At 43.3% G+C, this 24096-nt stretch overlaps 1 protein-coding gene across 4 annotated transcripts in view; it reads right to left on the reverse strand.

The window, feature by feature from the left end:
* The window catches only part of usp7 (ubiquitin specific peptidase 7 (herpes virus-associated)), an 85845-nt gene extending 62251 nt beyond the window's left edge, over positions 1-23594 (reverse strand). For 3 of the 4 annotated variants that reach the window (XM_078559022.1, XM_078559020.1, XM_078559019.1), the window contains exon 1: positions 22908-23342. In XM_078559022.1, the coding sequence (XP_078415148.1) occupies positions 22908-22971 (64 nt within the window). In that variant the 5' untranslated portion in view covers positions 22972-23342. Of the gene's footprint in view, positions 1-22907 lie in introns of all 4 variants that reach the window. The other variant, XM_078559021.1, reaches the window with a different exon arrangement.
* Positions 23595-24096: the final 502 nt, after the last annotated feature.

Here is a 24096-nt window from a genome sequence, read left to right on the forward strand (position 1 = left end):
CAACACTTGTTGCAGCTTTGTATTAAATCACTGAAGTTATTGCATGCACAAGAGCGCTCAGAAATGGCTGAGAAGTGGACTCATGGCTTTGCAGCTAATTTGCACAAGGTCAACAATAAATGAGACAAATCGGCAGTTATTATAATATAAAAGCAAAAAAACTGCGGATGCTGGAAATCCAAAACAAAAATAAAAATACCTGGAAAAACTTAGCAGGTTTGGCAGCATCTCTACTTGTCCCACCACCCCCCCCCCCTCCTTAAACCAGCTTATATTTCACCTCTCTACTATTTTTACTTAGTTCTGTTGAAGAGTCATACGGACTCGAAACGTTAACTATGTTCCTCTCCGCAAATGCTGCCAGACCTGCTGAGCTTTTCCAGGTATTTTTGTTTTTGTCTTGGATTTCCAGCATCCGCAGTTTTTTGCTTTTATCAACTTAATCAATATCAGCAACTTGAAGTGCATGGCAATCTATGACTAGCTATTGCAGAAGGCCCATTGCAGCACACCACACACATAATTTGGTTGGTTGCAATAATTTGTGACATGCAGAGAAATGCTCCAGTCTCTCAGCCTTGATTAGGCAGAAAAGTGCCTGGTGGCTTTAGATGTCAGATCAAAACAGTAACTATGTAAAAACATTCAAGTTATTTCACCCAGATGCTTTGCAGATAGTGGCAAAAGAAACCACTGCACGTTGTATACATCAGACCAAGTTTTCCTGATGGTTCTAGAGCAGCCAAACAATAAAATATATCCCACAACCCATTCAGTCAGATTGCTGTGTCATGGGCTTACAAATTGTTTTGTTGCCAAATGCAAACTGCCTAGATAGGCAGATGTCCTTAGTTCGTTACATTGAACAGTAAAGCCCTGATCAAAGTGATACTTCCCTTTCAAGAGAAAAATGTGTGAAGGACAAAATTCCAACACTAACTTCCTGAGGCAAATGAAACAATTTAAGGCACGATTTCCTAAACTGGCTTTAAAGACTGCCTTAACTACACAAAACTCAATAAAGGTGTGTTAACCACCAAAGAATTAAGGTCACTAATGTTTTTAGCATTAAATGACAGAAATCCAGCTACTTGTAACCAATGCTGCTGCTTCAAATTAAGCTGTCTACTGAGATATATTGCCCTATCCTTTGTCAATATCTTCTATATTCTTGCTTTTCAAATATTTAATTACCTAATATTATGATTTCTTTCACAAGTGGTTATTGTGACAAATATTTGTGTTCTATTCAAAAGGTTATGTATGTGTCTTCACTTTCCTTAGTGATAATCCCGAGTCTGTAATCCCTTGTTATTAATTCAACCAGTAGAACCTTACATTATCTTAAGGATTTCTATTAAATCTGTTCCCTTTACTCAATCTTTGTGTGGGGAAAATTGAGCCTTTGTTCAGGAGGAGTTAGTTAAAAATTAATTAATTAAAAATTAAAAAATGTTAGTCAAAAATATACACAATATCCTTTCCACAGCTCCAATAAGTTTTCTACAATGAACTCCCCAGAATGGTCCAATATTACAACTGGCTTAACCCGTTGCAAATTTGTAGAGAGGAAGGTAGGTTTAATGTTTCAAGTTCATAACATTTTACCGAAACCAGATGATGTTGAAGTTGAACAGCTTATGAGGGGGGATGGGATGGGTGGAGTGGAATAAAAACATGTGGTCTGAATAAGGGGAAGACAGGAAATAAGTAAATGACATGACAATGGCATACAGCAATATTGACAAATCAGAAAATGTGTGTCAGATCCAGAGTATACGTAAATGGTTAAGGCAGAATATGTAACCATTTCTTCCTCTCTGCTACTCCTCAAACTGTTGACTGTAACACCTGCCAGTTCTAACAAAAGGCCAAACACCTATTCTCCTCTCTCCACAGATGCTATCCAACTTGCTGAGTGCATTTTGTTTTTATTTCAGATTTCCAGCATCTATAACATTTAGCTTGTTCTCTTCTGTAAATGTGTTACTTTGCTTTTGTATTCTGTGCTGCAAGACCCAAAGATCAATTTGCATTCTTCAGCCTTTTCTATCTGTATGCCCATCTTAAATACCCATATATCTGAAGATCTCTACATCTCTACTCTTATGCTCAAGAATCTTACCATTTGACATATCCCTTTCACCCAAAATTTACAACATCAAGCATCAACTCTGCCTGACCTGCATCTGCTACCCACTTGCCTAGTCCTACCATCTTGCAGTCATCACATCCCATAATTTAAGATTTAGCATCAACAAACTTCAATTTCATTCTCATACACATATCCATCAATTCATCTTTAAAAATAGAAAACAGATCCCAGGAGAATTTTGCTACCCACATTCCATGTCATCATAAAACATCAATTTGCCTCTTATGATCTCTTTAATCGTCCCTCAATCTCAATCGTATACATGGTATCTTATCAAATGCAGACTGGAAATCCATAAACATCCACTACACTCCATTTAGCTATAGCGCTGATTTCTTCAAATACTTGAGCTTTTTCCAAGAATTTATGATCACAAACCATTAGATAAACTGCCTTGAACAAGTTATTATATAAACTGTTGAATGTAGAAAACACCAAGCTTGGGCTGGGTAGAGTCCAATTTACTGAATGTGTCTGTTAAACTTGCCTCAATCATGCAAAATGGTTCTCAACAACTAAACAGTGCTGGAAGATTGTTAACATATCAGTGGGAACAAAACATAACTTTCACAGTTCTCCATTTGAGTTTCTCTCCAGACATGGAAAGGTGAAATCACTTCATAGTTGCATTGTGCACCATTCCATGCAGGTAAGTTGAGCTGCAAGATGAGCTCTAAGTTCTCACTTACAAAAGCAGCACAACTGAATAGAGTACAAACACAGTTCTAAACAGTACCACAGAGAAAAATAAAAGGGCAGCAAGGTATGAGTTTTGCAAATTAGCCTGAGTTACACACACAGACCAGGTAAACCACACCGATCGTGGATCATGGTTAACTTTGGAATTGCCCTGAAATCTGCACGTAAAGCATAACCAAAAAGGTTAGGATTCTGAGTATCTAAATGCCCAGCTTTGTGCACTGTATCAAAGTCACACTGTTTACTTGAACTAATACACCACTGCTTAGTGAAATCATACGAGTTATTTCAGGTAATTGCCTTATAAATAGCCTTTTAAAAAAACATTTTGGCCTAAAACCTACCTCCGCATGGCTAAAACAGTCTCTAGCCTAGTGGCTTTCATTAACCTCAAGAACACAAGGTGTTCTGTAACAAAATTCTTACCTCAAGATGGTCCAAGTAGCCTATTTCAGACTAAGTGAACTGGACAAAGGAACTGGACATTTAGGCAACATTTGAGTGCAGCTGGAATATCATATCCTCAAAGAGGTGAACAGTTTCCATTTAACACTAAGCTTTGATTGCTAAAAGCTTGCATAGTTCAATGTTTTCCACAACTAGTCTGATATGATCAGTTCTTTTAACACCAAAAAACTTTGGATTTATTTGTTACTGAGTTTGTAAAGGGCTCACAGAAGGCAGGCAATACTTCTAACTAGAAGGTTCCAAAATATTTATGTTAACCAGCAATTAAAATGATTCTCACTATTTTGTATTTGCAATCTGCAAACTATTCAAAGAAAATGCAATGCAAGTTAAGCAGCTCATTTGCGCTCTTCAGTCCAATTCCTAATGCATGGTACCCAACATGACACCTCTTCTGCTCAAGGCAAGGGTAGCAAAACCTGAACTTTTTGGTTAGCTTGGAGGAAAAATGAATCTCCGAACATTGGGTTCATGTTCCTTGCATACGTCCACCCATTCTCTTGTGAGGTGAATCATCAAAAGAAGGGCAGGGCATACAAGTACAGCGGTCAAAGGACAGTTGCCAAAACAAACTAGGAGCTGGTATTCCTTTTTCAGAAGTGGAAATCAAAACTTGGGTATCCGTGGTCTAAATGTACCTAGCCTTTTGGATTATAAAGGCAGAAATCCCTGCAGGTCTAAATCTGAAATATTAATTCTAAGTATCCTGAGATAGTCCTTATGCGCAGAAAGTCTGATGCCCAACCATTAATTAAAGAAAACCATTTGAAATCTGTCCCAATACTGGGATGACAAGTGGAATTCGGTGCTGGGTGGGATGCACAGGTCAGCAGTATTTTTTTTTTCAATTTTTGGATTGTTAATGGACCCTATTCTGGCCTCAAAAATTCCTGCCCACATTTTATGCAACAGATATAGTGAAGGAATCTTGTAGGTTATACTTGGGATTACTTTTAGGTTTCTTGAAGTTGTCAAAATAATGATTACTTAATCTATATAGATATACTTCATGGAATTTTACAGCACAGGTAGTGATCAGTTGGCCCAGGCTCATGTGCTGGCTCTCTGAAAAAACTTTCCAATTAATTCCACTCATTTGTTGAAAAAAATCCATGTTCAATAGGGTAACCACTAGTTTGAGCAATTTGAACAATAGTAGAGGATGTTTTGGCAAAAACCAATGAAGGCTCTTAACAGTAATTTCAAATGAATTCTCGATCAGGTGAAATGGCAAAGGATGTGCTCAGAGATCCCTTCAGATCTCCTCCTGTAGTCATGCAATTACAAGAAACTCTGAACAGGTCAGTCAGCAGATGTGATACAATTAGTATTATAGCATCAAGTATTTCTTGATTGAAGCCAAAAGCATTGGTTCATGATGCATCAGAACATACTCGCAATACCAGTAAGCTAACACCCAAACAACTGAAGTTCTGATATTTGTCAATAGGTCCCAGAGCCCAGGGGTGAAGAAATTATGTGACCTGCTTTATCTGTATTCTCTTCAAGTTGCTTCTTGGAGCACTGACTCGAAGTTATAGATGAAAGCATGTTTCTTTTAGAATGCTGAGCTCCAGGATTGAAACGAATACAGAAGTGAACATAGTGTGAACATTTTTGACAACAGGATGGTTTTCCAGCAGATAAGATATTCACGAGTACTTTTGCAGAACGGTGCACAATCTCCCCAGTGCTGGAAATTACGCAATGAAAACAAGTCCTGGTGGCTACAAAGGTTCTACAACATCCAGTACAGATCTCAAAGCCAGGTGCTGGCATCAAATCATTATGGTCCATCCAAGGTAAGGCCACAGCAGCCTGCGAACATCTGGCAAACAGCAAAGGCAAAAAGATATTGGTAACCAAACAAAATCAAAAACTTGACGAAACAGATTTAATAGGGAATTACAGTAACCCTCCAAATGCGCTAACTCACTAGGGCATGGTTTCAATCTTTGGTTATCAGCCTATATCTTGTTCAGCTAAAAAAAATTCAATACTCAAAAAATGACAATTATTGAAATTTCAAAGATTTCTGCTTCTACATCCATGTTATTGATGCTGGCAACCACTTTGTAATAGAATACTGTCGTTGTTTATAGAAAGCCCAAGTAACAGATGGAACAGCTGGCTGTCAAATCCTACCACAAATTACACTTAAAGATCCAGATCTAAACTTACTTATAGCTCAGTAATGATCCAATGAGCAGTTGAGCTATACAGATCAGGACATTGATGTTCTCTATCCCTGGTCTGTGCTGTTACATGTCACCTGGGCCAGAGGTGGTAGCACTAAAACTGAGTTCATCTCCGAGAGCTAGGGCGGGGGGGAGGAAAAACAGGCAGTGTTTTCTCCCAATTGCTATCCAGCAACCTCTGCTTCAAATTGAGCACACAAGCGTTTGGCAAGGACAAAAAATGGGCTGGGCAGCAACGCCTCATAGCCAAATTGTTTCTCGACATTCAACATTAAAGCTTGCTTATGAATATGGCCGAACGGCACAGGACATGCAGGGAAACATGCTCCCACAAGGAATTCAGAGCTTCAGGGGAGACAGTTAAGAAAAGAGTCAGGTAAAAAATAATTTACAGTTTATCACAAGAAAATTCATTTTCATAACGCAAGGGAATTTTGGTTCCACTGCTGCACTCAATTTAGTGCTTTTGTTAATCAAATCCCCTCATTCTAAAAACGTACCAAAAGAGATTACCTGACAACAAAAGTTTCTGTAGGCCCATCATTCCCTGTACTTGAGAATAAAAGAAACTTATTGCATTTTTAAATCCGTTTAGTCCATTTACATTGGAGCTCAATAAATACTCCCTTCCCTTCAAAAACACTAATGCATTCCAAACTGTGTTTTGTTTAAATTAGCTGTAAACAAAAATAATTCATAATTCAGTCTGTTATTCTTGAATATGGATTAAATAGTTGGAATGTATTGTTTACATCACAAATGTCAGTTAACTGACTACTTTGTTATGCTGTACATACCTTGCAACCAATGGAAAATGAACAGGCCCAAAGGAATAACCAGAGGGTCATATTCACCTCTATGCCCTTGACCACATCATAACGGCTGCCTAACATTCCAATTAAGACTTTTAAAAATAAAATCAGCTTTGGAAATCTCAACTTCCGGAAGAAACAGTTCTACATTACACTCATGCACCTACTTTTCATAGCTTGCTGCCTGCTGCTCTCCAGGTTAGAGCCTGATGACCAAGGATAGTAATAAACTTAAATCTCTGTATTGTGAAATGAATTTATTCCAAATTCCATCATTCAGATTCTAAACTGCCTATAATGAAAACAATTCTTTACACCATAGTAACAATGAAAAGCCGTGAGCTGCAAGAAACCTGCATGTGCAGTTGAACAGCTGCTTAAACTTTCCTTTAATGAAAGGAATATTTTAAAAGCAATCGTTTATCAAGCCAGCTGAAAATTCTTACTTTGCAGCCTCTTGCGCCAGAACAACTTTTCATGATGTCATAAAACGGCCCAACTGCCTTCAGTGTTCAACGCATTCAAAAGCAATTCAATTCCATGAAGTAATGAAGCTACAAATTTTACTTGTGGTGCTGGTAGCAGGGAACAATTACCAGCTTCAATCTTTTCATAAAGTCAGATGATGGGCGATGGGGAATTCTTAATATTTTACTACCCAAAATAATCTAGTCACCTACAAACATCAACAAGTAGATTAACACTGGCTAAATCCAATAGCTGCAATTTAAGATTCATCCAGGCAGAGCCCTGTTTATAGTGGTTGGCTTAAAATTTAAATTGTCTTTAGCAGGGAGATACATTCTGGAAAGCCAAAGTTATTTCTCACAAGCATTACAGTTGCAGCATAAATGTTGAATGCAGTAACTGCCATCATTTTGGTTAATTCTAGGTAGATGTCTATCATATGGTTAAAGGCAGTAATGTAGTCAAAGTCTAACTACTAAACAATTTATGACATTATCTGAATCCTACCAACAAATAATTCACTAATGACTGTCCAATATGCTTATGTGATTCATAAGTAGGTAGTACAATGAATTTAACAGCTGGCTCAATCTACTGCATCCATTGAAGAACAAGATTTGAACACAAATTTTAGTAAAATAAGGCAGGATCTGGCCAAGGTAGACTAGGAACAGCTACTTGTGGGGAAATCTACAGAAGAGCAGTGGGGGGCTTTCAAAAAGGAAATGGGGAGGGTACAGTTTCAACATGTTCCCTGTGGGTGACAGGAAGGAGTAACAAGCCCAGAGAACCATGAATGACCAGAGATATTCAGGATACGATGAGAAGGAAAAGAGAGGCTTTTAGCAGGAACAAGGGTAACAAATCAGCAGAGGCATTAGCGGAGTACAGAAAGAGCAGGGAGGAGCTTAAGAAAGCAATTCGGAGAGCAAAGAGGGGATATGAGAAAGCTCTGGCTGGTAAAAGTAGGGAAAATCCCAAGATATTCTATAAGTATATCAATGGGAAGAGGATAACCAGGGAAAGAGTAGGGCCTATTAGGGACCAAGGGGGCAATCTATGGGTGGAGCAAGAGGACATCGGTAGAGTGTTGAACGAATACTTCACATCCATCTTCACCCAAGAGAATGGGGATGAAGGTATGGAACTCGGAGAGAGACACTGCGAGGTTCTTGAGCAAATTGATATAGGGAGTGACAAGGTATTGGAGGTGTTGGCAGGCTTAGAAGTGGACAAATCTCCAGGTCCGGATGATTTGTGTCCCAGACTGCTGAGGGAGGCAAGGGAGGAGATCGCAGGGGCTCTGACCCGAATTTTTAATTCCTCTCTGGCCACGGAGGAGGTGCCAGAGGACTGGAGAGTAGCTAATGTGGTTCCGCTATTTAAGAAGGGTTGTAGATATAAGCCAGGGAACTACAGGCCAGTGAGTCTCACGTCAGTGGTAGGGAAACTATTGGAGAAAATTCTGGAGGAGAGAATCTATCTCCACTTGGAGGGGCAAGGTTTGATCAGGGATAGTCAGCATGGCTTTGTCAGAGGGAGGTCATGCCTAACAAATTTGATTGAATTTTTTGAGAAGGTGACCAAGTGTGTAGATGAGGGTAGTGCAGCTGATGTAGTTTATATGGATTTCAGCAAAGCCTTTGACAAGGTCCCACATAGGAGACTTATAAAGAAGGCAAATGGGATACAGGGTAATTTGATAAGGCAGATTCAAAATTGGCTTAGTTGTAGGAGAGAGGGTGATGACAGGAGGCTGCTTTAGTGACTGGAAGCCAGTGTCCAGTGGCGTAACACAGGGATCTGTGCTGGGTCCCCTACTATTCGTCATTTATATAAACGACATAGATGACTATGTGGGGGGTAGGATTAGTGAGTTTGCAGATGACACAAAGATTGGCCGGGTGGTTAACAGTGAGGTTGAGTGTCTTGGGCTACAGGAAGATATAGGCGAGATGGTCAAATGGGCAGATAAGTGGCAGGTAGAATTTAACCCTGAAAAGTGTAAGGTGATACACTTTGTCAAATTATTCCTTCCAATGAATGGCATGACACTAGGAAGTTCTGAGGAACAAAGGGACCTTGGCGTATGTGTCCATATATCTCTGAAGGCGGAGGGGAATGTTAGTGGGGTGGTGAAAAAGGCATATGGGACTCTTGCCTTTATCAATCGAGGCATAGATTACAAAAGTAGGGAGGGCATGTTGGAGTTGTATAGAACTTTGGTGAGGCCACAGCTGGAGTACTGTGTGCAGTTCTGGTCGCCACATTATAGGAAGGATGTGATTGCACTGGATGGGGTGCAGAGGAGATTCACCAGGATGTTGCCTGGGATGAAACATTTAAGCTATGAAGAGAGGTTGGATAGACTTGGGTTGTTTTCGTTGGAGCAGAGAAGACTGAGGGACGACCTGATCGAAGTGTTCAAGATTTTGAGGGGCATGGACAGGGTGGATAGGGAGCAGCTGTTCCCCTTAGTTGAAAGGTCAATCACGAGGGGACGCAAGTTCAAGTTCAAGTTCAAGGTGAGGGGCAGGAGGTTTAGGGGGTGATGAGAGGAAAAACTTTTTTACCCAGGGGGTGGTGACGGTCTGGAATGTGCTGCCTGGGTCGGGGGGGGAGGTGTTGGAGGCAGGTTGCCTCACATCCTTTAAAAAGTACCTGGATGAGCACTTGGCACATCATAACGTTCAAGGCTATGGGCCAAGTGCTGGTAAATAGGATTAGGTGGGTAGGTCAGGTGTTTCTCACATGTCGGTGCAGACTCGATGGGCTGAAAGGCCTCTTCTGCACTGCGTGATTCTGTGCAATGGCAGTTGAAAGCCTCTATAAACAAAAATGTGTACTGGTTGGTGCAGGTGAGGAATGAATGCTCACTTGGAAATATACGTGAGAGGGGTTAGGTTAGACAACCAGCACCATCCTGCCATGGAGAAACCCCAAGAGATATGGATTTCTGCTCACCTGACATCAGCCAACAATCAACTATTCTATTAATAGCAAACTTTGCAACATTTCTCTTGTTAAATGTCAAAAAATTGTTTCAGGCAGGGCGTCTAAGATTTTTAAAAGTCAACATTTCCAAGTGGTGATGCAAAACTTTTACCTTACAATCCCAGCATGGGGAGTGACTTCTCTCAAGAGCTGAGCACTAACATTAGATGTAAGCTGCAGGTGGAACCAGCAGACATGGGGGGAGGATAGAGTGCCTGTGCTTGGAGCTATAAAGTGTTTGTGTGAAGAAAAAACACCTTTGTGAAGGCAGCACTCTAAAGGATGATTGTCTGTTCAGGTAGCCGTCAGGGAAGTGGTGCCCGGTTGGTTAGTTGAATATCACAATGTACAGCAGAGGGTAATGGAGAAACTCTCACTGCATTTAAAAAACACAGTGCCGTAACCTATAGGACTATCAGGGCAGTGTCCTTGGCCCAACCATGTTGAGCTGCTTCAATGACCTTCATAAGATTAGAAATGGGGATGTTCATTGATGTTCAGCACCATTCGCGACTCCTCAGATACTGAAGCAGTCCATGTCCAAATGCAGCAAGACCTGGACAATATCCAGGCTTGGGCTGACAAGTGGCAAGTAACATTCGAGCCACACAGGTGCCAGGCAATAACCATCTCCAACAAGAGAGAATCTAACCATCACCCTTGACATTCAATGGCATTACCATCACTGAATCCCCAATTGTCAACATCCTCAGGTTTACCATTGACCAGAAATTGAACTAGTCATATATATATATACTGTGGCTACAAGAGGTCAGAGGCTAGGAACTCACCTCCTGACTCCCAACACCTGTCCACCATCTACATGGCACAAGTCAGGAGTGTGATGGGATACTCTCCACTTGCCTGGATGAGTGCAGCTCCCACAACACTCAAGAAGCTTGACACCACAGCCTACTTGATTAGCACCCCATTCACACCCTCCACCACCATCGCACAGTGGCAGCAGTGTGTACCATCTACAAGATGCACTACAGAAACTCACTGAGGCTCCTTAGATAGCAGCTTCCAAACCCACAACCGCTACCACCCAGAAAGACAAGGGCAGCAGACACATGGGCACACCATCATCTGGAATTCCCCTGCAAGCCACTCATCATCCTGACTCGGAAATATTGCCACCGTTCCTTCACTGTCACTGGGTCAAAATCCTGGAACTCCCTTCCTAACAACACTGTGGGTGTACCAACGCCACATGGACTGCAGAAGGCAGCAGCTCACCACCACCTTCTCAAGGGAAATTCAGGATGGGTAATAAATGCTGGCCTAGCCAGTGATGTCCACCTCCCATGAATGAAAAGCAATACAGTGAATCAAGAGCTGAAAATGGGATTATGTTGAAGTGTTTTTTCCCCCACTGGCAGACACAATGGGTTGAATGGCCTCCTTTTCTGCTGTAAATTTTTCTAAACTTCTAATCCCAGTAAAAGTCAATTCTCAGCTAAAATATCTCAGAAGAAAAAGAACTCTTTAGAAGAGGTTGACACCAAGCTTAAAGTAAAGGAATCTGACAGCAAGATAAGACACTTTTGCAGCAATGCAAAGGAGAAATATACAGGGACAAGCAATGAATAATATACAAAGGAACGCAGTGATCGATCTGGAAAAGATTTGCAAAACAGGATAGAACAAGCCAGAGGGATTTAGAAACTGAATGGGGATTTTAATGCATCTTTGGTGGGACATTAGAAACCAGGCAAGAACAGCTTTCTTTATCTCAATGATAGGACCCACATTTTCCTGGGTCAACAATTCTACCATTGGGATGATGGAACCCCCATCCCAACCAGGGCAAAATCACTTGATGCAAGAATAGCAGAACAGAAAGCCAAGGTCTGTACACAATCTGGTTTAGACTGAGCGAGCGCTCAAGGAAGCTGAATTCGGTATGAAGTTAAAGATGCTGAGAGCCAAACAGCTAGGCTATCATCTTGTTGACATTATAAGCTTTCAAGTATTGCCAGAGTTAAAACATCTGAACACTAAATTACAATCCTGAGTTTCACATTATAGAAATAAATTACTAATTACAATTGATAAAATTTACCTCAGTAAAATAAAATTGAGATTTCATTGGTCAGTAACAAAGATATCTAGGAACAAAATAAGGCATCATTCTACAACATATTTTCTTCAGTTAAAGTACTGATATACTCCCACTGGTACACACTCCATAACAAATGGTGACAGGTGTACTCAGATGTATTTGGTTCTGTGCCAATAACTGCACAAATGCCAGACCCAAAGTATCTAGGTTAAGTATATGTAGTCATAGGTGTACAAAGTTGGATAAAACAGAAGATGAGCTACACCAGTATGTTTAGTACCCTCTTCCCACTCAGGTTTTAGAAATGGTGGAAAATAGACTGAGAGCTGCACAACAGGTGTAAAGCTGAGGCAACACAGTATAAAATTAAAGTTTGCATATTCGGTAAACTTGAAGTTATGTACAAATTTTTGAGCATAGGATATTAACTTGCATACATTATACTGACAACTTAAAGCAAAGTACCAAAGCAACTCTGCAATCCTCTCTCATAAGTATTCCATGCATAATAAAAAACTAATTTAAAATACTGCCCACATTTGAAATTCGATAATAGAATATGCTCTTTTGCTGGATTTGGCATTGAGAATAAATTCCAAAGCTTTATTAGAAGATTGTCTCTCTACACAGTAACTTGTTACAACTTACCTGCATGCACATTACAGACCTACTTCCTGAACATACAGAGTCATCATATTTAGATCATGTGAAATGCCTTGAGTATATAACAATACTAAAGCTGTTTACAATGTCAGAATTTCCCTTTATTTTTCACAGGATGCGGGCGTTGCTGACTTGACCAGCATTTATTGCCCATCACTAATTGCCCTCAAGAAGGTTGTGGTGAGCCACCTTCTTGAACCACTGCAGTCCATGTGGTGTAGGTACACCCACAGTGCTGTTAGGGAGGGAGATCCAGGATTTTGGCCCAGTGAAGGAACGGTGACATAGTTCCAAGTCTAGATGGTGTGCGCCTTTGTGAGGAACTTGCAGGTGGTGTTCCCATGCATCTGCTATGCTTGTTCTTCTTGGTGGTAGAGATCGCCGTTTGGAAGGTGCTTTTGAAAGAGCTTTGGTTAGCTTGCTGCAGTGCATCTTGTAGATGGTACACAGTGCTGTCACTGTATGCCGGTGGAGGGGGAAGTGAAATTTTAAGGTGGTGGATGGGGCGCCAATCAAGCGGGCTGCTTGTCCTGGATGGTGTTGAGCCTCTTGAGCATTGTTGGAGCTGCACTCACCCAGGCAAGTGGAGAGTATGCCACACAATACTGGCTTGTGCCTTGTAGAAGGTGGACAAGCTTTGGGGAGTCATGAGATGAGTTAGTCTCTGCAGAATTCCTAGCCTCTGACCTGCTCTTGAAGCCACAATGTCTGTGTGGCTGGTCCAGTTCAGTTCCCACTCAGTGGTAACCCAGGATGATGGTGGTGGGGGATTCAGCAATGGTAATGCCATGGAGTATCATGGAGAGATGGTTAGATTCTCTCTTGTTGGAGATGGTAATTACCTGGCACTTATGTGGCATGAACGTAACTTGCCGCTTATCAGCCCAAGCCTGAATGTTGTCCAGGTCTTGCTGCACATGGACACAGACTGCCTCAGTATCTGAGGAGTTATGAATGGTGAACATTGTACACTGATAATTGCCCATTCCCACTTCTGACCTGCTGACAAGGGACAGTCATTGATAAAAGCAGATAAAGATGGTTGGGCCTTGGACACTACCGAGGAACACCTGCCTTTATGCCTGGGACTGAATGGTTGACCTCCAACAACTACAACCATGTTCCTTTGTGTTAGGTATGACTCCAACCAGCGGAGGGTTTTCCCCCTGATTCCCATTGGCTCCAGTTTTGTCAGGGCTCCTTGATGCCACACTCAGTCAAATGCTGCCCTGATACCAAGGGCAGTCACTCTCACCTCACCTCTACGGTGACTATTGTAAGGCAGAACATGTCAGAAGGGAAAGCTGACAGTAGTAAAAACCACATATGGTGGAAAGCTTGAAATGTGAAAGTTGAGTTCCCACAGTGAAAGGGAACAGGAACCTGCACTAAATTCTCTTGTATCTAAAAACGTCTACATTACCTGTGTGAAAATCTGAAGTTAAGGGGAAACTTTTCTCAAACCTACTACACTGTGTACACTATATTTGGCTTTCCAATACATTCCAGGGTACAATATATAATGCAGATATACACGTAAGGTGAAAAGCTCTGCAATGTCCATTAACATTCTCTGATAATCCCAGATGTTTTCATACAAACTCCACAATACTATCTTTAGTCTGTAAGCATTCAATTTAAAAAGGAGCATGCCTTAAAAAACTTGAAACAAAACCATCCATATGCAATGCATATACATTCATATTTAAGATTGCATAATTAATCTACTGTGGGAAAATGTCAATGTAATTTCAATCTTTAGTGTAAAATGGAGAACACCATTTCATTTCTGGCTATCATGGCAACTTCATTTTAAAACATCAACAAAAAAGGTTTTGTATTTGCACTTTTATAGTATTGCAATAAGCCAGCAACATTATATTTAGTGTATGGTATCTTGTAGTTAGCATAGGCCATCAGATCCCCAACAGTGGCCCATCAGATCCCCAGCAGTGGACCATCAGATCCCCAGCAGTGGCCCATCAGATCCCCAGCAGTGGCCCATCAGATCCCCAGCAGTGGCCCATCAGATCCCCAGCAGTGGCCCATCAGATCCCCAGCAGTGGCCCATCAGATCCCCAGCAGTGGCCCATCAGATCCCCAGCAGTGGCCCATCAGATCCCCAGCAGTGGCCCATCAGATCCCCAGCAGTGGCCCATCAGATCCCCAGCAGTGGCCCATCAGATCCCCAGCAGTGGCCCATCAGATCCCCAGCAGTGGCCCATCAGATCCCCAGCAGTGGCCCATCAGATCCCCAGCAGTGGCCCATCAGATCCCCAGCAGTGGCCCATCAGATCCCCAGCAGTGGCCCATCAGATCCCCAGCAGTGGCCCATCAGATCCCCAGCAGTGGCCCATCAGATCCCCAGCAGTGGCCCATCAGATCCCCAGCAGTGGCCCATCAGATCCCCAGCAGTGGCCCATCAGATCCCCAGCAGTGGCCCATCAGATCCCCAGCAGTGGCCCATCAGATCCCCAACAGTGGCCCATCAGATCCCCAACAGTGGCCCATCAGATCCCCAGCAGTGGCCCATCAGATCCCCAGCAGTGGCCCATCAGATCCCCAACAGTGGCCCATCAGATCCCCAACAGTGGCCCATCAGATCCCCAACAGTGGCCCATCAGATCCCCAACAGTGGCCCATCAGATCCCCAACAGTGGCCCATCAGATCCCCAACAGTGGCCCATCAGATCCCCAACAGTGGCCCATCAGATCCCCAACAGTGGACCATCAGATCCCCAACAGTGGACCATCAGATCCCCAACAGTGGCCCATCAGATCCCCAACAGTGGCCCATCAGATCCCCAACAGTGGCCCATCAGATCCCCAACAGTGGCCCATCAGATCCCCAACAGTGGCCCATCAGATCCCCAACAGTGGCCCATCAGATCCCCAACAGTGGCCCATCAGATCCCCAACAGTGGCCCATCAGATCCCCAACAGTGGCCCATCAGATCCCCAACAGTGGCCCATCAGATCCCCAACAGTGGCCCATCAGATCCCCAACAGTGGCCCATCAGATCCCCAACAGTGGCCCATCAGATCCCCAACAGTGGCCCATCAGATCCCCAACAGTGGCCCATCAGATCCCCAACAGTGGCCCATCAGATCCCCAACAGTGGCCCATCAGATCCCCAACAGTGGCCCATCAGATCCCCAACAGTGGCCCATCAGATCCCCAACAGTGGCCCATCAGATCCCCAACAGTGGCCCATCAGATCCCCAACAGTGGCCCATCAGATCCCCAACAGTGGCCCATCAGATCCCCAACAGTGGCCCATGCTAACCACATGCAAAACCACAGATTACATCGTGGGAAAAAAAATATTTTCAACTGCCATATCACTCAATTGGCTTGGCTTTTGCTCTGGCTCAGGTTCACCCTGAACACTTCTGCTCCTGTCCCTCTCTCCCCAGCCCACACTCAACTACGACAGTTTCAGACCCTGTTGCACTCTCTCTTGCACCACTGCTGGTTAGGCCCACTGAACCGCTGGCAATCAGGTCCATATCCACTACTCCTTTCTAGTCCAGCTGCTAATTCCTTTCCCTTATATCTGCGAAGGATTATGATACAGTAGCTGCTAGACATCATCTCTCCTTTATCCTGGTCTCTCTCCGCCTGACTAGATGCATTTACCCCTTACTGCATGCTCTAACCTTCAAACAAAAACATAAAACATGTTCAGTAAATCAGTAAAGGAACATGTCTGGAACCTAAACTGGGAAACAAAGAATGATTATAGAGGGGACATTCATTTAGAAAGAGCAAAGCAAAGGAAACAAGCCAGGAATAGAATCACAGGGTGATGACAGAATAGAAGGTGGGGTAATTTCCCCCCTCCCTCACATCAGCTTTTGTTCTTTTCCCATTCACTTCAAATTGGTGTCCTCTGGGGCTCAACCTTTCCCCTATCTACTGTCTGGACCCCTCAGCACCACTATCAAATTCCCTCCCAACCTGCTCTCCCTGAAGGAGAACAGCTCCAGCTTCTCCAGTCTGCCCTCATAACAGCAGTGCCTCATCCCAGGTACCTCTCTCAAATCAATTCTGCACTCTCACCAATGCCTTCACACCCTTCCCAAAGTATAGTGCCCTGATTTGAACACAATATTGCAGTTGAGGCCAAAGCAGTGTTTTATAAAGGTTCACCATAACTTCCTTGCTTTTGTACTCTCTTTCTCTTATCAAGTCCAAGAAAAGTGACAAGGCGCATAAAGAAAAAAAAATGTGGGAGGCAAGATAGTCACAGGGAAGACCTTTTTTCTATTTGTGAACAATACCATAAATCAATTAATACTCCAGCCACTCAAGTTAAGTCTGTTTCAACTCACATGTTCTACACTATAGTGAAGAGATATGTGAACAGAAGTAGGTTTAATGATAATTTAACCTGCCTTTCAACTTAAATGCCATACTAAAAATGTGCCAAGTTAAAATCATAGTACCTTTCATAAATTTTATAGGGTATATACATTTTATATTCTAAAAACGTAGATTATACATGCATAACAAATAAGTTGAAAAGATATGAGAATTTGCTAGATATTTCCACTCCAGTAGAACAAGCTCTACTTATCCTGGAAAGTTGTTTAAAAGAAAAAGACTCACATTTATATAGTGCTTTTCACAATCCCAGAACAACTTCGAGGGCTTTTACAACCAATGAAGTACTTTTGAAGTGTAGAGAAAGTGGCAGTCAATTTGCACACATCAAGGTCCCTAAAACAGCATTTGATGATGACCAGATACCCGTTTTAGTGGTGTTGACAGAAGGATAAATAGCACCATGGGAGATTTTACATTCACCTGAGGGAGTAGACAGGGTCTGGCTTAATGTCTCATCTGAAAGGCTGCACCTCTTGACATTGCAACACTGAGGAAATGCTGCAACACTGAGGGAATGCAGCACTGAAATGTCAGCCTCTATTATGGGCTCTAATCTCAATTGGCTCAGACTACAATTCTACCACTGAGCCACAACAGACAACTAAAAAGATGGACTAGATCACAACACAGGATAGGTTTTGGTAAAACTGCACATAGAAAATCAGTGAGCTGTTTTGTCTACACAATTTATCAACCTGCACAATTTAAACATCAGCCATGGTCAAAATGCTGGATGATTTAGGGATAATTTGAAATACAATCCGGATTGTGTGATTTTATAATTTCTTGAATTATCTGCCCATAGATGAGATAATATGTCATCAGTTGGGGAAATGCGATTGTGTGCAAGCACTCAAGTGATGAGACCTGTCACATAACCATTTTCAGTCAACATCAACATCCAAATCCTTATTAAAAATATGCTCATGTCTTGGTCAAGAAGGCAAGTAATTTAATCTACCCAATGAATCTGTTGTTTTGAAACAGTATACCATAAATGCCACAATCTTAAGGAGTACATTTAAACATCAGAGTCATGTGACTTCATGGCCAAATTGCACTTGGTACACAATTAGTCATGACGAGCACAAAAAGAAAAATTTATCTTTTTCCTACCCAATCAATGTTCACATGTTCTGCTAAATGTGTCAAATTTAAGAAAATGAGTCCTCTCCATACTCCCAGGTCTAGGTAAATTATTAGCAGTATTTTATGACTGATGCTTATTTGCCACCTAACATTCAGGTGCATCAACAATCAAAGCCAAACATGACAAAACTGGGTTTGCAATTCCCCTCAAAACAAGGCCACAATCTCACTGTAGAGTGCCTCGGGTTTGGTAGGGAGGGGGGGTTTGGGCAGGGTGGGGTGGAGAGAGAAGACAGTGACATAAAGCAGACCTTCTGTTGGAAGGTAGAGTCAACACAGTTAGCACCCACATTTCAAAGCTTTGGCTGGAGGCTTGGAGAGCACATCATCCGCGGAACATTTCCGCTATGCAATACACAATTTATTTTGAATTTGAGTCTAAAAAAATACATACCGAGAAAAGGTGCTTGGCAAACATTGGAAAAAAGCATAGAAGCACATTAATTTGCCATTAACAATCGATTAATAATCAGTAGAAAATGAAACTGCACTGACAAGTCCCTACAGTGTCATAGAGGTCTGCAGCACAGAAAAAGGCCCTTTGGCCCATTGAGTCTGCGCCAGTCAAACAAGTACCTAACTGTTCTAATCCCATTTTCCAGCACTAGGCCCATAGCCTTGTGTGCCATAACATCGCAAGTGCACATCCAAATATTTCTTAAATAGTATGAGGGTTTCTGCCTCTACCACCTTTAAGGCAGTGAGTTCCAGATTCCCACCACCCTCTGGGTGAAAAATTCTTCCTCACATCCCCTCTAAACTTCCTGCCCCTTACCTTGAATCTACGCCCCCTGGTTATTGATCCCTCCACCAAGGGGAAAAGTTCCTTCCTGTCTACCCTATCTATGCTCCTCAATTTTATACACCTCAATCATGTCCCCCCTCAACCTCCTCTGCTCCAGGGAAAATAACCCCAGTCTATCCAATCTCGCCTCATCACTAAAACTCTCCAGCGCAGTCAACATCCTGGTAAATCTCCTCTACACTCTCTCTAGTGCAATCACATCCTTCCTATAAAGTGAATTCCAGAATTACATGCAATACTCTAGCTGTGGCCTAACCAGTGTTTTATACAGTTCCAGCATAACCTCCCTGCTCTTATATTCTATGCCTTGGTTAATAAAGGCAAGTATTCCACATGCCTTCTTAATCATCTTATCTACCTGCCCCACTACCTTAAGGGACCGGCTGACATGCACACCAAGGTCCCTCTGATCCTCGGTACTTCTTAGAGTCCTACCATTCTTCGTGTTTTCGTGCCTTGTTTGTCCTGCCCCAGTGCATCACTTCACACTTACCCGGATTAAATTCCATTTGCCACTGATCAGCCCATCTATATCCTCCTGTAATCTAAGGCTATCCTCCTCACTATTTATGACCCCTCCAATTTTCGTGTCATCCACAAACTTACTGATCAACCCTCCTACATTCAAGTCTAAATCATTTATATATAACCATAAACAGCAAGGGACCCAACACTGATCCCTGTGGAACCCCACTGGACACAAGCACTCAGTCACAAAAACACCCCTCGACCATCACCCTCTGCTTCCTGCCACTCAGCCAATCCTGGATCCAATTTGCCAAATTGCCTTGGATCCCATGGGCTCTTACCTTCGTTATGTCTCCCATGTGGGACCTTATCAAAAGCCTTGCTGAAGTCCAAGTAGACTACGTCAAATGCATTGCCCTCATCTACACACCTGGTCACCTTTTCAAAAAATTTAATCAAATTGGTCAGACATGATCTCCCCTTAACAAAACCATGCTGACTGTCCTTGATTAATCCCTGCCTCTCCAAGTATAGATGAATTCTGTCCCTCAGGATTGCTTCCAATAGTTTCCCCACCACTGAGGTTAGACTGACTGGCCTGTAGTTCCCTGGTTTATCCCTTCCTCCCTTCTTGAATAACGGTACCACATTGGCTGTCCTCCAGTCTTCTGGCACCTCTCCTGTGACCAGAGAGATATTGAACATTATTGCCAGCACCCCTGCTATCTCCTCCCTTGCCTCACTCAGCAGCCTGGGGTACATTTCATCCGGGCTTGGAGATTCACCTACTTTTAAGCCTGCCAAACCACTTAGAACCTCCTCCCTTTCTATGCTAATTTCTTTCATTGTATCACAGTCCTTCTGCACAAAGTATTCATTTAGAATCCTACCTACGTATTCCAGCTCCACACACTAATCACCACTATGGTCCTTAATGGGCCCTACTCTTTCCCTAGTTATCCTCTTACTCTTAATGTACTTGTAAAATAACTTTGGGTTTTCCTTTATTTTACCTGTCAATATTTTTTCATGCCCCCTTTTTGCTCTCCCAATTTCCTTTTTAAGTTCCCCCCTACACATTCTATACTCCTCTAGGGCTTCCGCTGTTTTGAGCCCTCGGATTCTGCCATAAGCCTCCCTTTTCTCTTTATCCAATCCTGTATATCCCTCGACATTCAGGGTTCCCTGGGTTTGTTGGTCCCACCCTTTATCTTTACTGGAATATGTTGGCCCTGTACTCCCCCTATTTCCTCCTTGTATGAGTCCCACTGCTCTGACGCAGATTTACCTAAAAGTAGCTACTCCCAGTCCACTCTGGCAAAATCATATCTGATCTTATTAAAATCGGCCTTCCCCCAACTTAGAACTCTGATTTCTGGCCCATCCTTGTCCTTTTCCATAACAACTTTGAATCTAATGGAGTTATGACCATTATCTGCAAAATGTTCCCCCACTGATACCTCTACCACTTGCCCGGCTTCATTCCCTAAAATTAAGTCCAGGACCCTTAAGTAGAAGGCCCTACATACTGGCTTAAAAGCTCTCCTGGATGCATTTTAAGAATTCCGCTCCTTCTAAATCCATCACACTATGACTAACCCAGTTAACGTTGGGAAAGTTGAAATCCCCCACTATTACTACCCTATTATTTTACACTTCTCTGAAATTTGCCTACATATCTGCTCTTCTATTTCTCTCTGACTGTCCAGGGGCCTATAGTACACTCCCAGCAATGTGATTGCTCCTTTTGTTTTTCAGTTCTACCCATATGGCTTAATTTGAGGAGCCTTCTAAGATGTCATCCCTCCTTACTGCTGTAATTGATTCCTTGATCAATACTGCTTAGATACAAAAATCATGGAGAATGACAGTCCCACTCTAACCAACTTTCTTCCCTGCTTTCAAATAGTGGTTTCACAGGTGTCAGCAGTCCTCTAATGTCACATTTAAAGTGGCCATTCTTCATGCACACTTTCCAGCAGGCAATCACTGAACAGTGACCAAGAGGAAGAATGCTTATTTTCTCCTCATTGATGAGATGGAGGAAAAGTGTGCAGCTACCACTGAAGCCCACAAGCTTAAACTTGGGACCTTTATGGTCAATATGGCTCAGTGCCATATTTGGCAGTATACTTACCAAGAACATCAATGGATACAACTGGGAAATCTAAAGACATTTATTTAGTCTGAGTCCACAAGAGCCATTAGTTTTCAAACCCTTGAACCAATATCATGCAGAACAGGTTATCTGGTCATTATCTCTTTACTACTTGTGAGATCTCGTTGTACACAAACTGGCTGCCATGTTCCCAGAATTGCATACTTCATTAGCCATAAAGCACTTTAGGATGTCCAGAGGTTGCGCATGCGATATAATTATCAAACCATGACTGGCTTTATTACTCCTTCACTTATATGACATGATTTGTAAGCACAACAACGGCCACTGAAAATGTAAAACTATTTCGCTGTAAAGTAAATTCTGGGTCATAACAGCAATTCACTGACATGCAAAATGCCCAGACAACTGCTTTTCAGGATTCAATCCTCCATACTGAGTGTGTAAATGTGAGCAATGTTCAAATCATTAAAATTTAAGAACATTCACCAATATTCATTTACAACGTGAACAGAGGCCAAACCTCAAATTAAATTACTGAAAGCCTGAAAGGAAAAAAACACTTTATCCATTATAAGGTTTAAATGGGCTTGAGTGTTCACTGAATTAGCAGCATTAAACATAATGTAGGAAAACAAAATTTTTTAAAAACTAGAAGCAAATATTCACTTCGATTGTGCAAATAAATCCTTTAGGAGGCACTTGAGTAAAAGCTTATTAATATACTGTCGTTGTAGAATCTCCAGTGTGGTTTGTTTGGGGGTGGGGGGGGGGGTTGCAATGGCAGATGAAATATCATAGCTTGGAAAGGCCAGCATGAGATAGCAAATACTGCAGGAGAGATCTGAGAGCAGTGAAGTCTCCATCACCTCTCAAACCCTCCAAGTCCACGGGCCTTGTTTGTGTTTGTGGCGTTTTGCAAAAAAAAAAGCGAGGCAGAGAAAGCAAACAACATTTACAGAGATAGAAATATAAACACATACACATATATATATATATATATATATATATATATAAACGGCCTGTTCACTTGAGTAGCAACAAATTTTGGGGGGGCGGGGGTTTTTTAATTCACATCGAATTTTTCAATTGAGTTTTCAAATGGTTGAAGGTAAAAGATTAATGGGGGGTGGCCAGGGGAGCTCGGTTGGGTTTAATATTGAGAGGTTGCAGCATGGCGCCTGTGGCCTACGCGTGGTTCCCATTAGGAGGGGTAGGAGGAGAGGAGGGAGAGGAGATTGGGGGGGAGGGAGAGGAGATTGGGGGGGAGGGAGAGAAGGAAGGGTGAGAAACCCCGCGCTCACTCAGCCCTGCGGCCTAACCGTCACTTTCCATTTTTTTTTAACCCGCCGACGGAAAACTAGATTTAAAGGGATGGGAGGTGGAGGGAGAGTCCACCAAAGGGGCCTAGATTTCTCTCCCACCCCCCACCTCCACCCTCGAGGCCCTCTTACCTTCCATCTCCATCTCCTCGGGCTCGCTGAGGTGCTGCTCATTCGGCTTGGTGCAGTGGTTCATGGTCTCGACCAAGTCGGCCTCCGCCTCGGCCTTTCTCGCGTCGGCAGCCGGCGGGTGGGACGTGAGAGACGGCTCTCGGGTGGCAGGAACGGAAACCCGGACGTATTTGCTCGCTATGCGCCCAATTTCGGCCGAGTGCTGCGCTCGAAGCTCCCCCCTCCCCGCTTGTCACGGCAAAGGGGGAACTCGCCTCGACCTGCCCCGAGAAAGGTGGGGAGAGCCAGCGCCTCCCGAGGGGTTGGGCGGGAGGGGGAGGTGAAGAAGGGAAAAGAGTAAAGAAAAAAAAAGGGGGGGTTGGCGGGGGAGGGGGGTGAAAAGGAGGAGAAGGAGGGGGGAAATAAATAAAAATTTCACGGATTTTTATTTAGTGGAAACGTGAGGCGGGAGGGCGGGTTTTAAAAAAAAAATCGACGCGGCGGCGCCGGGCTTTAGGAAGGGTGGGGGGGGGTGGTAGGTGGGGAGAAGGGGGCTGATTGTGACTTGTTGTCGTCGCTGTGGCGGTGCTGGCGGCCGCCAGGCCCTGCGGTGGATCCTCCTCCTGCTGCTCTCGGCCTGCAGGCCTCTCCTCCTTCCGTCCGGTTCCCCTCCTCTCTCCGGCCTCCGTCTACAGCCCCGCTGGCTCCGCACCGTGGAGAAAATGGCGGCGCGACGCAGATGTCACCTCCGCAAGGCGCAGGCGCAGCTTGCCGGCAGTGAGGGAGGGGCGGGGCATCCGGCCCAACGTCATCAACATCATCAACAACCACAGGATCAGTTTGTTTGCCCCAGGCTCACCCCGCAGGTTGTCAATGTGGAGCTGAACATTTCGCCCTTCAAATTGTCCCTAACCTCACCTCCACCCCGCACCCTCCCCAAAGTCCATTCTCCCATTGCCGTTTTTTTCCCTTAACATTTTTGAAAGCAAATCAGTTGACTCTCCCTCAGCAAATGCCAAAAAAAACACCCAACTTTCCGAAGTTTAAAAAGTTTGGCAACTTCAAAAAAAGTTAATTTCTCCAACGTGGTGGCAATAAGTCACTGGAGTAGAGTCACAGCACAGAAGGAGGCCATTGGGCCCGTCGTGTTTGTGCTGGCTCTCTGCAAGAGCAAGGCACCTAGTGCCACACCCCCCTGCCTTTTCCCCAT

The sequence above is a fragment of the Cetorhinus maximus genome, chromosome 15 (assembly GCF_964194155.1).
Source record: "Cetorhinus maximus chromosome 15, sCetMax3.hap1.1, whole genome shotgun sequence".
NCBI classification, from domain to species: domain Eukaryota; kingdom Metazoa; phylum Chordata; class Chondrichthyes; order Lamniformes; family Cetorhinidae; genus Cetorhinus; species Cetorhinus maximus.